The sequence below is a fragment of the Branchiostoma floridae genome, chromosome 3, assembly GCF_000003815.2.
Source record: "Branchiostoma floridae strain S238N-H82 chromosome 3, Bfl_VNyyK, whole genome shotgun sequence".
NCBI lineage: Eukaryota > Metazoa > Chordata > Leptocardii > Amphioxiformes > Branchiostomatidae > Branchiostoma > Branchiostoma floridae.
The window spans coordinates 8852848-8867478 of NC_049981.1; the positions used below are offsets into that span (position 1 = coordinate 8852848).

The following is a 14631-nucleotide window of genomic DNA, read 5'->3' on the forward strand; positions in this document are numbered from 1 at the left end:
TATAGCTGGTCTGACCAGACACCGGTGTCTTTCTTTAACTGGGGCCAAGGCGAGCCCAATGATCACAATGGAGAGCAGCAGTGTGGAGCGATGTATCTCCACAACGGTAAGCACCGCATTTCTAAAATGCCTTACATACATAGCACTTACGTCGATGAAGAGTAGACATCCAGGTAATGAGATATGCCCAAAAGCAGTTAACTGGCAACTGGATATTAAATTGATATCCAGATGCTTGAGTAACTATTTTGTGTGATGTATCGGCACGATGTTTGGCCTGTGTGCGGGACGTCCCTGTGTGCGATGGTCCAAATCGTTTTGTCTGGAAATGGTGATTCACTACAAATCACCCGATGGAGGCCTGGCGAATCTCCGTCTCGTACCAGCCACACGGTGATTTACCTCATTCACTCGGACGGAGACCCAGCGCACCCCGTCTTGCAACAGCCGAAGTAGGGTATGTCACCCGGTATATCCCCGACGGTGAATTCATTACTTCATTTTCCAAATAACAAAAACAGCAATTCCTAATCTAATTAACACTGCACGAAAGGCCTCATTTCCAGGATGGAAACTGACTTACACATCCCTGGAAATTATGCATGTCTTTTAAAACCCGGAGGTGTCATACCTGCGAACTAGTCTTGTGCTGCTACTTAACATGTCCTAGAATCTCGCGGAAATACACCAATTTTGTGTACAGGACGTGAAAGGGCTTGAAATACCTTTACACATACCCTTGAAACTAACTTAAACAACAGGACATTAGCCGTGTGTCGCATTTTGTGTTTGCGAACATGCATACATTAGCGGTAAGTATTACCTAATTATCTTTCCCAGGTCTGCCTAACCCAGTGCACTCCTCATGGAAAGTGGTGTCGAGAGTACTGACCCAACCTACCCACCCACCCCTTTCTGGATTTTGCCCCCTTCCCCATTTACTCTGCAGTTTCTTGCTCACATTTATTATTCTGTAATAGTGCCATAGATTTATTCATTCTGAAAGAAGACCATTTCTAATAGTGTTTGTTCGCGTGTTCCTACATTCCCGGTTGTTGAAGTCAAGAGTGACTTCTGTATGTCATAGAATGTCGGCTGGTCTCTTGCTGTCTTCTAGCCTTCGCATGCTATGCATGTACGAGTACTTCTTGACGGCAAGGTAGTAACGTTACACTCGTCGCTTCTAGATGAGTGTGGCTTCACTATCCAAACATGAGCACCGTTTAGATTTTCCTCAACATTAATACTTACGTCGAAAGCAAAGTCAAATGCCGACTGCAGTATCTACAGTTGCATACTGAAGCTCCTTGATCCATGATGCCATGGGTGAGACCGGTGCCCAGGTTAGACTATGGCCCGACGGCAGTCCCATTATTATCAGTTGCAGCTGACGTCCTGTGCCGCGATCTTCAGCAGAAACTCTTTGTTGCTGTGAAATAATGACCAAGATCTATGTTCCAGGATCAGATAACGCACGCTGGTTTCTAGACATACTTTGACAGCCAAAACGCACATCCAGACGCGGACTTCACAATACCAACTCAACTGAAAAATTAAAAAATTGTGACAGGCGTGTTCATTGGCGCAAATATACAAAAGTCGCGGTCTCCTTTCTCAGCCCTGGAACACCCGTGCTTAAGTGGTCATCGTCCAGTGCTGAAGCCGAGTCAGCACTGGACTTCGAGTGCCGAGGTACCTTCAGCACTGGAAACCCTCCTGTCAGCACTAGAAATCGAGAGCTGAGACTACGAGATATGTCCCTAGCATTTTTCCGACATGTGGAAATGACAACGAATGGCCCGAACGAAGCAAACCAAACCAAACCGCCAGGGCACCCAGAGTTACTACGGTCGGTGTACGTGCCGACCTTAGGATTTCCAAATAAGTTTTAAAATGGCGGCCCATACAAAGCCCAGCTTCATTAGTCGTTTTTGGTACCGTTTTTACTGACCTTGATGGTATTTCTGAAATTGGGAATTTCGTTTCTTTTAATTTGTATTTTTCTGTCGGACGATGTCACAGGAAGACATATCTATGCCCCCTACACCCCCCATATATATATAGATTTATATATATATATATATATATGGGGTATATTCATTGATGTGCATCTCGAGGTTACATATCATGTGCTGAGTATAAAATATATTAGTTTAAATGTAATTTTTTTCTCATTGATTATGCCAATCAAGTCCTACTTTGCATAACTGAGACACCATTACGTCGGGCTGAAGGAAATACATTGTTTCTTCCTGTAGGCCAGTGGGATGATGACAACTGTGGAATGCAGCACAACTACATCTGCGAGAAGGCAAATGGCACCATGACAGCAGCGCCCCCTACAGCCCCCTGGTCAGGCAACTGCATGAGGTTAGTGGTGACAAATTCAGGGCTATCACAACAACTGCAGGATCACTTAGGTTTTTCAGAACAAGAGGAGACTTTCAGCCGGTATTAACACGGAAATCAATATACACAGCTGTTTATTGTTTATTGTTCATTGACTCCTTTAGTTCTTTATAAACTTTTTAGCTGTTTGTCACTAAGATGCCAAAAGCAATTCATAACCATACATTTCTTCGGCCTTCAATCCAACTGAATAATGGTAAAATAATCTTATTGTTGGGTAGACTATTCGAGTACACAAGTCTGCATAGCTAAGTCTACATAAGAATGCTAATACCTATTTCCCATAATTACTGCTATTTCAAACTCAATGAAAGTCAATTTAAACTTTTCAATTTACCATTCCCTTCAAGTGGCTGGTCATCATATGGCAACAAATGTTTCAAAATCTTTGACGAGCAGAAGACGTGGACAGCAGCAAGGGATGTCTGCAGAGGAGTTGGTCCAGGAATGGACCTGGCTGCGATTGAAAATGAATTTGAGCAAGGTATCATTATAATTATAATAGAATTAATGCTTATTATATGAATCATGAACTCTTTTTTCAAAACCCTTGCTGCTTTATTTCTACCAATGTTTTGGTGACCGTTTGTCAGCTTCATCATACCGCAATTCTGACTGGTTCACATGGTACTGATGATGAATTCGCATCTTATGCTTTCATAAAGCATGCATACTAATGCCTAGGAAACTGCCGTTTTGAAGTGTTAGCTCAGTTCATTGTAGTAATGCCACTGGAGCTAAGCAACAAAATCGTTTCTTTAATGAAAAAGTTGGCAAAAAGTAATTAAGAACACCAGCTTTATTTCGGATAAAATACTAAAGTTCCAGTACCCCATATGTTCGCCAAATGATATATTAGTCTTTACAACAGACTTATTCTTAACGTTTCAGGTTGATTATTCAAATAACGTCAGATATACTTTGCTTGTATTATGTCAGTTGATAACCTTGTCTAATTCTTCTTCTCGTGTCATCATTACACTCTTCAGCTCCAGTACTCGATGCACGCCCTTCCAAATCTCCCTTAGTGAATGGTTCGGGCAGTAAGGGACAAACAACAATGTGTTTCATGGCTTGCTACTGTCTGCAGTCACAAGTAGTCTTTCCGTCTGTGCTGAAAAACCACTTTCCCATTAGGGTCTTGCATCTACCTGTGCCCGTTTTTAGGCGGTTGAAACTATCATCAGAATATGGAAACATGCCTCCCCGCTCCTGGAGGAAGAGATTCTTTCGGGATAATAGTGAATTATGAGGAGGCGAGATTACATGACCATCCTCTGAGACTCTGCACTGCTACTAAGTGCTTCAACTGAGTGCAGAAATGTCTCGATGTCTCTTGTTTCAGATTCTCTCGTTGTTTAAGGTCGTATCCAGTTTTGTGGTGTGCGCTGATCTGCACCACTCTGGGCCGCATACACTGTAGTAGAAAAACACAGTCTCAGAGCTATGGTTCACACGATACTGGCATTAATTTGTACCCCATTTTGTGTTTGAAAGTTTCGTAAGGATGCTGTTCCTCGCACACTATCATCGAGTTCAGGATGTTCATGTATGGCAGGGTCCTGTCTAGGGTGACGCCAAGGTAGACTGGCTTGTCAGTGCTATTCAGCCACTTTCCCAGAATACCCTCAGTTGACGGTCTGCATCCCTATTTTTCCAGGTGGACGACGCTCACTTGTGTTTTGTCAGGGTTTACTTGCAGGGGGTTTGCAGCGTAGTGTGCGATGAGGAGTGTTCTTTACTTCTTTGAAAGCCCTTCTTTATGAAACAATGCTGAGGTCATCAGCAAGCAGGAATCTCCTAGTATCAAAATGCCCTGATTGGTCATGAGTGTAGCTGTTAAAGGCAGCGGAACAGGACGCTTCTACGATTGCTATTCGGATCTACAAAGAACCGTTTGTTTGATAGTAGATTCTGGATCAGTTCAGTTAGTCTTACATCCTTCGTTATCCCAAAGAGCTTTTATACTCTCGTGTGGTTCACGGTGTCATATGCTGCAGATAGGTCCACATAGACATCTCCCGTGACCAGGCCCTTCTTGTAGCCATCCTCGATGTCTTGTGTTAGGTTTAGGAGTTGGCCAGTACAGGACTTTCCGGGTCTGAAGCCTGCCTGCTGAGAAATGAGAAGCTTATCCACAAATGGTGCAATGCGGTTGAGAAGTGGTCAGTTTTGTATGATATCGGCCTGTACTTCAGTCCAGAGGATCCTGTTGGCGCTTAGGCTTTGGTTTTTTTTTAAATTCAACATAAAAGCAGACAGGACAAAGTGACACTGCACTCAAGTTAAAAAAACTTATTTTAACAGTGCCACTTAACATACATTTGAATACATGAATACAGATACAACAACGTTAGAAACAATAATTGAACAAACTAATCGACTAACGTCGTGTGTGCCCAAAACACCCCTACCCACCCCATGTACAAAGTAGACAATTCAATGATGTATAAATGTAGTAAATTCTACACATGAAATATAAGAGTAGGACTAGAAACGCTGAGTAAGATCAATGAACTTTTGAGTGAATAACATAAGCTTGGAATTGATTTCAGCATTGAATGTAGGCGAACCTCTGAGGACTATAGAAAGTTTCAAATTGTCGGAAATGGTGTCAAAATCAAACAGTCAGTTAAATTAGATATATTGTTTAAAAGAACCGTTCTATGTTTATGAAACAAAGGGCAATCAAATGAATAGTGATAAATAGTTTCGGATTGGCACCCACAGACGCATGATGGGCTTGGAACCAAACCTCGTTTGAAAAGAGAGGGTTTGGTTGAACATGTTGAGCAGCAAATTTGTCTTTATAACTACTTAAGGTTATTTAAAATTACAAAATGATATATCTAGCACACATATACATGCCCTGTGTGCCGCGCCCGGATATATCCGGGATAGCAAATCCCCCCAAAGTAGCAGCTTTGCGCGCGTGTAGCGCACAAACCCCGGTAGTTAGGGACTTCGGCCTTGTTCGGGGGTTTCTTTTTGGAGGTCAGCATCCAAGTCTAGCACTGATAGCATTTAATGAAACTTTGGCAGTTTAAGGGTTAAAGGATTTCTCTCAGCAAAGAAGGCTAGTATGGCATTGTCTCCTCAAATATGTAAATGATTTGCGTAATCATTGATCACCTTAGCTATCTTCATACCAAAAATCATGACGATACATCAACCTTTTCAGGAGTTAACCTCTTTTTAAAAAACGAAACGAAATCGGCCCATGCAGTTAGGTCTGCAAGGTCATAACTAAAAGGTCATGACGATTGGTTGTCAAGAACAAGAGATCTGAGAACGGAAATTCCTCCTGCAGTACCGCAGAACGCCACCATAATCAGATGCCATAATACCGCCACCTGAAATTTCTGAAATTCGATACATAATTTTAAAGACATCTAAAAAGATGCATCACCAGTAATCCTGAGGTGTATACACTTCAGATTTTACGTGTTCAGGACAATATTGGGAATGCCTCTATAACAATTTGTTATGTTGCATTATGGAATTATGGATGTTGATATTAACAACTGGACGAAAGCAATACTTCCTATTGCATAACGAGTTCTCTCTCTTACCTGTCAACAGCTTTTTTGACCACACAGCTGTACGGTATGTCTGGTAATCTGTGGATTGGGCTATCTCAACGCTCAGAGCCAGGCCAGTTTCTGTGGACAAGTGGTCATTCAGTCAGCTACACCAACTGGGCAGCTTCAGAGCCGGGGTATTGGCTGTACTCAGTGAGTTGATGGCAGTTTTTATATGCACATTTTACATTTGATTATCAGGTATATGTTTTGATCCCTATGGTCTCCTATACAAATATTCATGAAAGTTTTTTTTCAGTAGCGTTTGTCGACGAGAACGGCTAGATGGATTGGCTTCACTTCAGATTTGGTGTGTTAGTAGGGTTTGACGAAAGCTGCAAACGGTTTTTAACGAATAAGAGGTTACCAATTAATGTCTGTTAAGAAAACGTGTAAGGAATGTAACGAAATGCCTTGCTTCTAGGATGACTCTTGTGTGGAGATGAGAACAGACTACAATGACGTTGGTCTCTGGGATGATGTAAGCTGTGATGCTGTACGGGGATTCATTTGTCAGGGCTTTAAAGGTTTGGATCTATTGTGTTTGTGTTTGTGTGTGTATGTGTATGTGTGTGTGTGTGTGTTTGTTTGTGTGTGTGTATGTATGTATGTGTGTGTGTGTGTGTGTGTGTGTGTGTGTTTGTGTGTCTTTGTGTGTGTGTGTGTTGGTGTGTGTGTTTGTGTGTGTGTTTGTGTGTGTGTGTGTGATTGTGTTTGTGTGTGTGTTTATTCATATATGTGTTTGTGTATGTCATTGTTTGTGTTTGTGTGTGTTTATGTGTGAGTGTGTTTGTGTGTGTGTGTGTGTGTGTGTGTTTGTATGTGTGTTTGTGTGTGTGTGTTTGTGTGTGTGTGTGTGTGTGTATGTTTATGTGTGTGGGTGTGATTGTGTTTATATGTGTGTGTGATAAGTGTGTTTGTTTGGGGGGCTGTATATGTGTGTGTATGTGTGTTTGTGTGTGTTTATGTGTGTGCGTGTTTGTGTATGTGAAATTACAGTGTCGCAAACTTAATATTATATTTTCATGCTCTCACAGATTTTCACTTTGAAATTCAACAAAAGTTTAGAGCTGTCTACTATTTTCAGGTAGCTCTTTACCACTCCAAACAACACCAGCTAGCAACTGCCCATCCGGATACACTCAGTACTTACAAAGCTGCTACAAAGTCACAGACACCAAAGGAACATGGGAAGAGGAAAATGTTGCATGCCAACTAGAGGGTGGTCAGCTCAGCAGTATCCTCAATGTGTACCAGCAGGCTTTTGTCATGTCCTTGGCTAAAGGCAGAGTCTGGATTGGTTTATCAGATAGTCAGGTAAGATACTACTGTAATGTAGAAATGTTTACGGTGGCTTATGTTAGTGGTTTTCGTGAATTCAAAACATCTTAACACCATCTTGTTAAAGCGCTACATGGACGAACTATACATTGTCCAATATTGTGATATGTTGGAGGCGCCTGTTACAGCGCACGAATATTAAGAAAGCACAAATTGAAAAACAGACCCGATCTTTGTACATTAAATACATCTATATTAAGATGCACTACGTATCCAGCAGGTAGATACGGTTAGATCAGTGACAGCAGAATGCGCCAGCACAGCCGAATGCAACTATTCTGTCTGTAGCACCCTTGCCCATGTAGATTTCTGACATGCACCAGTTTTCCATTGTTCAAGTGTATCTAACTCAAAATCATCACGAACACTCTTATCTCTCCTTACCGTGAAATTAAATCACCGTGAACTTGCTTATATTTTCGACTGTCGCTTATCTTTGCCTGATGAGAATATTAGTGCGGATGTTATTTTCGTGTACCTCGTGATTTATTGTATCTTTTGTAACAAAACCACTATATTCAGACCCCTCAGCAGTACAGATGGACGGATGGCTGGCCAGTGCTATATGTTAACTGGGGTGCCAATGAGCCCAGCATGGGACCGAGAGAAGGCTGCGTTGCCATGGAGGAGGGTGGGGCATGGGATGACACCACCTGCTCAACGCAGCTTCCCGCTGTCTGCAAGATATCTAACAGTATGTTGAATTGTGTCACCTTATAACTGTTTGAAGAGATAGCTAGTACCAGATTTCTGTAATATGCATTCCAAAGTTTGAGCTCTTGTGTTGTTTCTGTATGATCGCATCTGCTTGCATTGCTAGGTGTTAAATATCAGCTTCCAATTTGTCAGATGTGTTTGAAGTCGTGCCTATTCCAATTTGGCTGTCTTGGAATACTAGTATTTCTTAACCTAATCAGGCAAAGACCTACATTTTATATGCTGCTTTATATGCTACAGATGCATATTTTTTATCATTTTTTATGGAAGAAGCAGAATAGTTGCAAGAAGGAGCAGGGACCTTTGCGTTCTTCATTATTTTCAATCAATCATTTTCCCATTTTTTCTTATTTTGACATTTTATATGTTTCTTTATTTCTATTTGTTGTACACTCGTTCTTATTGAAATGTAAAAAATGGCAATTTTTAGTTTGAAAAAAAAAATCGGCTTATCTTTCAGTGAAACCAACCTGTTTGTTTAGGAAAATCCCTCTTTAAGAAAATCCCTCTTGAACAATAGCCCAAAAATGGCAACTTGTTATTTTCTTACCCATTAGTAATGTATTACAGGGCAGGAAGCAAACGTTACCGGTAACGTTTGTTACAACCGTAAAATTTGCCCATTTTTCTTCGAAATGACTAACGTTATTGGCCTCATCATTTAGATATAAGTGGACATCCCTAGGGACATTTAAAAAGGGGGCAGCATTTTTACACTAGGCCACACAGAAAGCTTAGAAAGCATCGAATAATGGCTTCAACTGTTTCATTTACTTGTCGAAAGCAGCTAGGGGAACAATTAACCTGTTAATATTGTACATAGCGTCTTCACGACCAGTGGAAGAGTAGCTCTGCAGTCAGATTAATGGTTCGAACTCAATAGCTGACAAAGCGATGTTATCGTCATCATTTTGGGCGTGCTACTCGGACTAATTTCACCCTTTGTTTCAGAGTCGTTACGATCACCCATAGTGCCCTTAAAAGTCCTATCCTTGTTTGACGGAAACGACTAGACTCTTGACAGTGACTTATCATGTATTTTTTTGTCACTTACAGCAGGTTATTTGCAAACGATAACCTTTCCCTCTCCGCGAAGCGTCAGTAACTACGCCGAGTTGGGGACAACATTGTCTCAGGACTTAAGACTTTTTACGTTATGTCTGCAAATGCGCACCGACATGAGTTCCAACAGTCAAGCGGGTATGGTCAGCTACGCTGTTCAACAACAACACAATGAGCTCCTCATCTTCAATCAAGGAGGGAATGGATTCACAGTAAGTTAGCAATCACAAACCTCTGCTGTTTAATTCGCCACTCATTTTTTTATTTCTTATTGCCTTAAGCAACATATGTATGCTGTACATAGTGAAGAAAGAGACCCTTTTACGCAAACATTGCTTTATTTTCACCGCAACGTTTTAACTTTTAGCACTAGGTGTCGCTACTTACATTTACAGATACGCACACAAACGTTAAGTATTTACATCATGTACAGTGAGTGAGTTATGCGAATTTTCACAATGTCGTTCCAAAGGAGTGTAGTATGTACATAATATCTGTATAAGAATAATAATAATGATATGATGATGATAATATCTGCCAATTAACAGTAATAACAGTGTTACATTTACTTCTTAAAAATTGCGGTCCTAAACGTGCTGTAATTTAAAACATAAACGCCAATGCCCTTGAAATACATTTTCCAGTTGCACGTACAAGGTAAAACTGCTGCCCTTGGTGACTTGTCTGTTTGGGATAATGAGAGGCATGCAGTATGTGCCACCTGGCGCAGCACCGATGGATCCTGGCAGGTCTACACTGACGGCGTTCTTAAGGCTTCCGGCTCGGGGCTGAACGTAGGAGGAACAGTGCGCAGTGGTGGAACATGGATCCTTGCACAGGACCAAGACGCAGTTGGGGGAGCATTCCATCCGGATCAAGCATTCAGCGGAGAACTGTCACAGGTGAACCTCTGGGACCGCGTGCTGACTCCAGCTGAAATAGGGACAGACTGGTCAGTCTTCTGTGGTCAACATGGCAACGTGATTGACTGGACAACCACGAACATAAATGTTTTCGGACTGGCCACCAGCGATCAATACCGCTGCTGTGAGTAGTGTACCCAACTTATTTAGAATATCATGGTGCAAAACTATGAAAGCCTACATTATAAACCAAACTGTAAATTCTTTACTCTTGGAGCATACATTTCATACATGCCCATGGTGCCTGTAAGTATGCACTTCAAATGCATGATAAAACCATCGGGGTTATTGAATAATTCACCAATATTTTGTATATTTCATGTCGATTTCCCCATAAATAATTATCTGGGAATTAACAGTTGTAGTACTCATGACCTGTAAGTTACCCGTTGGTACTTAATTCTGCTATGTTACAGACTTGCCTCCAACGGCTCCTCCCAGCCATCCGGGACGCTGTCCTGATCTGACATGGGTCCTCTGGGGACGGAAATGCTACTATGTGGAATCTGGTACAGACACCAATAACAGGTGAATGATAACTTCCGGAACTCCAGATACTTTTGATATTCAGCACTCAACCATGAGGAGATGTTACGATCACATTTGCACCGGTGTCCTTTGTCGCCGGGTCCCGGGTTGATGTAACTGAGAGTTTTAAAAAGAATCCGGCGGATGGCCTTGCCAAAAATAGCCCGATAGCCCCACGATATTCCAATGGGACACGTCTGAAAGTGCAAAAACACCCCGTGTACTACCCAGTTGGGCCCCTTTCTCAAATTGTGACCGTAGCATTGATCAGCAACTGATGTGTAAAGAATTATTACAAGCAAGTAAGACCGATTCCTTAAGTTGTTCACTAGTAAGAGTTAATGAACTGCCACGGGTGCATATGGTGTCATAAGGCCCGATCATTTGCTATGACCACTGTATAGATCCACCGAGTGAGCAAAGCGGACGAGGTTAATTTATGATCATCCCCTGCTGAGTGTTACGTTATTAGTCAGTGTTATGTGAAATTTCTTTTTGATTGGATTCGTTGCCATATAGGTTATGGATTTCTATTAGAAACCTAGAAATTCATTTTAAAATTAAGCTCGGCACACCTCTATGGCCTTACGGCATAACCACTATGAAATGTGGCCTTCTAAATTGGTCAACATCGTCTGGCTATATGACAATCGTGACTGATACCCCAATCTAAAACATGAATGCTTACAATGATCACCACGGTAATACAATAGTGTAAATGATTTGCCTTATGCCTCTGCTTATAGGCGCTCTTGGCCAGAAGCAGATTATGAATGTACAGGGAGAGGTGCTGAGTTGGTGAGCCTCCATAGCCAGGCAGAAATTGGACTGTTACAACAGATGCAGCTTACCTCCAGTGTCTGGATTGGGTTGTACAAGAACAGTGATCGTAAGTAATTGTCTTGTTCTCCATATTATCATGTATATGCCAAAACATTTCATTAACGTTCTACGCTGACAAAATGGTATAACGTATCGATGTATTGGATGTTTTCCTTCTTTATCATTCGATCCTTAGATATTATTAAGTATAAGACACAACATAGAAACTTCTATGATGCTTAATAATGCATGGTTTTGTACACCTACCAGCCTTTGTACTTGGGTACATGTACAGCACATGCTAACACTCATTGCAGGAAATTTTTGAAACTGTTTATTTCTTTGAAGGTGCCATAGAGTGGACAGACGGGTCTCCAGTAGACTACACCAACTGGGCATCTGGAGAACCAAATGACTTTGATGGTTCTGGAAGAGAAAACTGCGTAGAAATGTACGCCGACGGAAGGTGGAATGACATCAACTGTTTTGGCAGGCTGGGCTTCGTTTGTGAAACTTCATTGCGTACGTAATCAAAAATTTAAAGGGTATTCTTATAGCATTCAATCTTCTCCTGGGGCCTCATGTAGTTAGGAGTGATCTGATCTAATAATGATTTACAAACAAATGTCAAACAAATAAGCTGTTACTGCAGCAACTAGATATGATTTTGGAAACAGTCAGACGTTTCAGGTATCATCCACTGCATCTAGTCAGTGACACTGAGCAGTTCTTTTGAAGAGCAGATTTTTAACCAAATACTATGAATTGATATGCAGAGAAGATGAAAACAAATTGAAAAAGTCCAATAAGAAACAAAATTACAATTCTTATGCTGATTAGCCAAGTACTTCCTGTTCTTTGAGTACAGGAGATAAAAGAAATGTCTCGCTGGTTTGAAAGGGCTACGTCCCAATTTCGGGACGTTCGACGCGTAGGTATTTCCTGTTGAGTGGGAGATTTCACATTCTGTCATATATTTAAGGGCTAATGTCCCGCCCGAGGTGTATATGGTGTAATAACACCTGGTCCTTTGCTTCGTTCATTCGGTGCTTTTATTCGGTAATAATACGTCTTTAACTCCACGCTGGTGCAAGCGGGGTTTGCGGCCTATGATGTCTGCACATTTAAGATTGAAAGGTTGTGTTGTAGGTAGAAGTAGCTTTACCGTTTCCAAAACCATATCCAGGTGATTGAGTAGCAGGAAATGTGCAAAATCATACAACATAACTCCAATCTCATATTTATATATATATATATATATATATATATATATATATATATTTGCGATCTGCTGGAGATCCCGATTGGAGTTTTTTGTCGCGATCTCTCGTATTTTTGCCAGTAGGGATCTACTCTGCTAGTAGAATAGAGTTAATTCCAGTTATGGCGGCCATGTTGGATTTCCTGGGGTCATCCGGGGCCATGGCACCAGAGTGAGGCTCCATTCTACTATATAGACTGTATTGCATACACCAGTATGCCATCTTTGGTAGTGCATTTCGCCCCTCTTTGGTGAAATACTGCAAAATATGTGCCTTTTATCTGTAGAAAATATTGTTTGGGACATTTGAACTTGATTTTGGTGATATTGATTATTCATCTTTTTACATTTTTTGACGGGTGACCTGAGAACAATTAGTTTCCATGCTCATATCCTTCATGCGTGCTTAATGTATTGGTAATTGTGATATGATAGCTTTACTATTGGGATTAAATCCTACAAAGGCACGGAAATGTCGGGCATACGTGGGTAGAAATTTAGAAGACATTTGGCCGTTGTTCTGACAATTTCTCGATGCCAAGATCCTTTCTGCAAACTACATTCTATGGGAATATCATGTCGGGTGTGGTACTTTCCTTGTTCCCAGGTTTATCTGTTCTTATTGTGCTATTCTAGTTTAACAACATACCTCACACAACAAAGTCCACATGTTGGGTCCATAACATTGTGGAATGAAATGTAGCTGATGTTTTTCTGTTATTTTGGAGATTTCTCAGTTCCAAACTCGAAAAGACGTAAATTTTATTGTCAGTGGAAGAGGCATCGTTGCCTGAGTGTAGACATAGTAGACTAGACATAGTACATGAATATTATTTTTTCACTTTGTGCCATGTAACTTTTTACTTTTGTAGGGTTTATCCTACTTGAACGATAGAACTTACGTCTACTAGTTTAATGAACAGATCTTAGCAACATCTGTGAAAGTACTGCTAAATTTCTACCAAGGCACACTGATCTCAAACTGGCATGAACGGTTTTAAGAGTAATGTGAGGTTAAATCCATCTAGAGTGTCATCGTTAGTTACCGGGTCTCTCATACTCACCCCTCTGCAGATCTGGTTTGTGAGGGGTGAGTTTGAAAACCCCTTAAGTTTATTAGTATGACACTCAGGCTACAAACCCTCCTCCACTGATTAAAAAAATCAGCTACATTTCATACCACAATGTTATATTGTACCTAACATGTGGACTTTTTTATGTGGGGTTATGTTGTTTAACCCTATCTAGACCGGGGGGGGGGGCTAAAAGTGCCTGCGCCAACTTTGACGTCGTATAACTGGCGAACGACGTGTGCTAGGACTACGAAACTTGATGACTTTTCCTAGAATACTGTTGGCAACAATTCTGCGGAAAAAAAATGAGTTTTTGATTTTTCGTGTTGCCATGGCAACGGGTTTCTGACAGGCATATTTCCCCACATTTACTAATTTCAGTTTGAATTATGAGATTTCATAGTTTAATTGCTAGATCAAAATTGTTTATTTATATCATTAACATCCTGTGCAATTTTAGATTACATTTCTAATTAGATATTCATAATTTATGCTAATTTGATGACGTCATGGGTCAAAATCTAAGATGGCGGACAATGTCATTTTCAACGATAAATACATGTTATTTTTACTCAAATGCCGTCAAAATATTTTATTTTCTTACAAAACACAATCACTTGATCAGTTTTAGTCCATTTCTATTCGGTTTTGGGGTGATATGTGGAAAAAGTCATATTTTAGAAAATTCAAGCTTGTCAATACAAGATGGCGGACAAATGACGTCATTTTCTGACGTCATATAGACGTCAGTGTCGTCGTCATTGGCAACAAAAGACTTGGCAGACTTAGACAACTAATAAGATAACCTTTATAGTCATCGTTTTGTTCAATTCATTTAAGAATAGCGGAAATTTCATATTTTGACGATTTTAGCCCAAAATATGACATTATGACGTCATAATTACGTCATAACG

At 40.8% G+C, this 14631-nt stretch overlaps 1 protein-coding gene across 1 annotated transcript in view; it reads left to right on the forward strand.

The window, feature by feature from the left end:
• LOC118411665 overlaps window positions 1-14631 on the forward strand; it is an 84607-nt gene that overhangs the window by 65901 nt on the left and 4075 nt on the right. The window contains exons 39-50 of the mRNA XM_035814142.1: window positions 6-106; window positions 2259-2370; window positions 2760-2893; window positions 5992-6143; window positions 6415-6517; window positions 7078-7307; window positions 7854-8025; window positions 9105-9322; window positions 9755-10157; window positions 10450-10561; window positions 11308-11450; window positions 11732-11905. Coding sequence (XP_035670035.1) covers window positions 6-106; window positions 2259-2370; window positions 2760-2893; window positions 5992-6143; window positions 6415-6517; window positions 7078-7307; window positions 7854-8025; window positions 9105-9322; window positions 9755-10157; window positions 10450-10561; window positions 11308-11450; window positions 11732-11905 — 2054 coding nt within the window. The remainder of the gene's footprint in view (window positions 1-5; window positions 107-2258; window positions 2371-2759; window positions 2894-5991; window positions 6144-6414; window positions 6518-7077; window positions 7308-7853; window positions 8026-9104; window positions 9323-9754; window positions 10158-10449; window positions 10562-11307; window positions 11451-11731; window positions 11906-14631) is intronic.